The 3,197-nt window shown below is 34.9% G+C and overlaps 2 protein-coding genes across 2 annotated transcripts in view; one reads left to right on the forward strand and one right to left on the reverse strand.

Annotated features, from left to right (window-relative positions):
- LOC115234275 (tetratricopeptide repeat protein 30A) overlaps positions 1-3,059 on the reverse strand; it is a 4,618-nt gene extending 1,559 nt beyond the window's left edge. Inside the window, exons 1-7 of the mRNA XM_029805227.1 lie at positions 2,913-3,059; positions 2,745-2,810; positions 2,335-2,673; positions 2,140-2,275; positions 1,881-2,045; positions 1,531-1,799; positions 1-285 (exon numbers count right to left, since the gene is read on the reverse strand). Coding sequence (XP_029661087.1) covers positions 1-285; positions 1,531-1,799; positions 1,881-2,045; positions 2,140-2,275; positions 2,335-2,673; positions 2,745-2,810; positions 2,913-2,978 — 1,326 coding nt within the window. The 5' untranslated portion in view covers positions 2,979-3,059. The remainder of the gene's footprint in view (positions 286-1,530; positions 1,800-1,880; positions 2,046-2,139; positions 2,276-2,334; positions 2,674-2,744; positions 2,811-2,912) is intronic.
- Positions 401-1,525, forward strand: LOC115234281 (nucleolar protein of 40 kDa-like). The gene is made up of 2 exons (XM_029805233.1): positions 401-654; positions 739-1,525. Exons 1-2 carry the CDS (start codon positions 538-540, stop codon positions 1,402-1,404), a joined length of 783 nt encoding a protein of 260 aa, XP_029661093.1. The 5' UTR covers positions 401-537; the 3' UTR covers positions 1,405-1,525.
- Positions 3,060-3,197: the final 138 nt, after the last annotated feature.

Raw genomic sequence — 3,197 nt, forward strand, 5'->3', positions numbered from 1 at the left:
GACGCTCTTTTTGAAGATCTTTTCCACTTGGGTATAATTCTCTAGATCCCAATAAATTTTCGCTTGCGCCATTAAGACGGGAACATATCTATCCAAAGCCTCTTCGTAATCGTTCACGGCTTTCTTGACAGCATTATCATCGTGATTCAATCTCGCCTCTTGAACTTGCTTAGTCGCTTTGCGCAATGTTTCCGTATGTTTATTAGCGAGATCGTCGAATTTACGATATGCCTCCTCTGGCGAAGTTTGTTGCGTTATTAGCGCATCCAGGAAATCGTACAAATACTGAAAATAATTTCAAAAAAAATCTCAGATACATTTAATCAAAAATTTTCCATATATAATAAATAGAGTAAATATAATCGTTAATAATAGATAATATTTAGTATAGAGAAATCATTGATATATTAGTGGTCGGATACATCGATGTTACGGTCCTGCATTTGTTATTAGAAACTTAACCTGTTTTTTCTCTTGTACTCGCCTAATGCATCGATCGCGACGAAGTGTGATAATATTGCTTCAGTGAAAAACGATATGACGGAGTGCGAATTAAATCAAATATTTTTGGGCGAAATTGCGTCCATTCAAAATTATGGAGCTTTTGTCAGAATACCGGGTACCTCGCAACAAGGTTTAATACATCGATCACAGGTATTATTAGATTCACAAATATATACATTAATATTAATATTTCCAAGGTAACATAAAGCATTGATATCTATGCAATTCTGTCAGGTAAGCTCGGCTCATGTCGACAATGTTGCAGACATTTTGCAAAAGGGCGAACGGGTCTGGTGTAAAGTGATATCTGTGGCGGAGGATGGCAAGATAGGACTGTCCATGAAACATGTAAATCAAGGAAATGGTATGGATTTAGATCCTAATGGCGTTGAGTTACAAAGGGATATACAGCGACGGAAGGCTCCAGGAATGATTCAACGTAAAGCCATACAGTTGGAGGCGGTACTCAATACCACATGCTCAAAGTGTGGGACTAGAGGACATTTGTCCAAGGATTGTTTCATGTCTCCCGATGGGAAAAAGTACGAATTGATTCCGGAAATTGAGGAAGAAAGTATTCCTCCAGACTCAGTTGAGGAGAAGACGGAGAAAAAGGAAGAAAAAAAGCATAAATTGAAAAAGAAAAAAAAGAAGTCAAAGAAGAGTAAGCAATCTACCAATGACAGTAATATGGAAGATAAAGAGAAAAGTAAGAAAAAAATTAAAAAATCTTCCAAAGAACGTAAGAAGCACAGAAAGAAATGTAGCAGTAGTTCAAATGACTCCTCCGATAGCTCGTCATCCAGCCATGATGTAAAAGCCCATAAGCGAAAACATTCAGAGGACTATGAAACTCGTACAAAAAAATGCAAACATTCTAAAACCAAGCATCCAGATTAATCGATATCAACTAAACGTTTTTTCGTAGATATAGCTTAACTTTAATATGTGTTCTACATATATGATATGCAATTTCTGACATACAAAACATACAAAATAAATGAAAATTGTAAAAATCAAACTTACTGGTGTCAAATATTTGTAAGTTAGATGTACATTTTCAGCTAAAACATCGGCAGCTAGGTCGTAATACTGATATTTACAGTATAAAAGTAACAGATTGGCAAAAGTCTCAGGTGGGAATGGATTCTGCTGCAGCAGAAATTGTAATTTCTCGAATCCCTCACTCGGTTTTGTGTCCATATTTATTAATGCTTGATTATGTAAGGTAACAGCATCGAGTTCCTCCTCAGAACGCGGTGGCATGTCTGTTAATGCCTCTTTCGCCGCATCGTCTGTAATATTAACGTAAAGAACACTGTGTAAAAAGAATATCCATTTTTCAAATCGAAATCTGCAGTAACGCATAAAATTACAATTTTGCAATTGGTATTCTATGGCGGCTTTCAGGTTGAACGCTTCTGTCAGAGCTGTCTCATGCAGAGTCAGTGTATTTCCGACACTTCGAACTTCGATACCCTCAGTAGTCATTCCCACACTTAGCTCTGGATGTTCTCTTATACCATGTTCGATAATACTAGCTGAAATGTAATAAAGTTTAATTGAAAATAAGCAAACAAATGCGACACTGTTTTATATAAATATAACTGATGAAGATAAAGATTTTCATTATACCTATATGTTTCAATGATGCTGCGTACTCTTTCAGCTTAAAATAGCAAAGGGCAACATTGTACGATAGATGAGGTTTGAAACCTGCAATTTGTAATGCGTTTGCAAATTTCTTGAGAGCCTGTTCATATTGCTCCTCCTAAAAGATACAATTTGTATACATTTATCAATTGAACTTATTCATAGCTATTTATCTACCTTGTATAAAAGACACCCCAGGTTGACTTCCGTATCGACATCATCGGCGGGACATTGATCAACGAGATTTTTCGCAGCGACCATATCTTCCTGCCCATATTTTATAGCTGCTTGCAGTTTCTTCACCTTGAACTCTAAATTACTTTGATTGATAATACTTGAACAGACCATCCATGCTTCCTGATACATACAAGCTTGATGCAACGACTGGGCATAGTAAAGCTTGTATAGATTTTCCTCTGGACATAACTGGATCAGTTTTTCATAACATTGAGCTGCAGCTATGAAGTCTTGTGTGTAAAAGTAACAATGAGCGAGAAGGGATAAACATGGTCTAGACTAAAAGAATATTTTATTCGATATTGACAATGTTTATGCAAGAAGAATATATTACACCATAATATACATACATCAGGATGAGAATCTAAAAGATTTAGCAGAACTTTAATAGTTTCAGTATATCGCTGTTCTTTTATCTGAAATAAAATCGCGTCCAATTACATATTTATCCATTTTCAGATAAAAAATACTGCAACGTTTGTTTTTTATATTATATATATATAGCTGGTGATATATACCATTGAATATATTGTCTTCGTATACTCTCCATCTTTTATATGCACATTTTCTATGAATGTAGACATTGCGAAAATTAAAACACATAAAACTTTAATTAATATTTAGTATTATTCCTTGCTTGAATATATGTGAAATATGGCTGCATATTAAGCATCTATTCGCGCGCATTGTTTTGACACTACCCAAGATTTGTTGTCAAGGAAACGACGTGAGGAAATATTTCAAAGTGTTTCAGATTGCTTATTATTTATATCTCTATTACATAGAAATAGAAATATATTATA

The sequence above is a fragment of the Formica exsecta genome, unplaced genomic scaffold (assembly GCF_003651465.1).
Source record: "Formica exsecta isolate Colony F162 unplaced genomic scaffold, ASM365146v1 scaffold2, whole genome shotgun sequence".
NCBI classification, from domain to species: Eukaryota; Metazoa; Arthropoda; class Insecta; order Hymenoptera; family Formicidae; genus Formica; species Formica exsecta.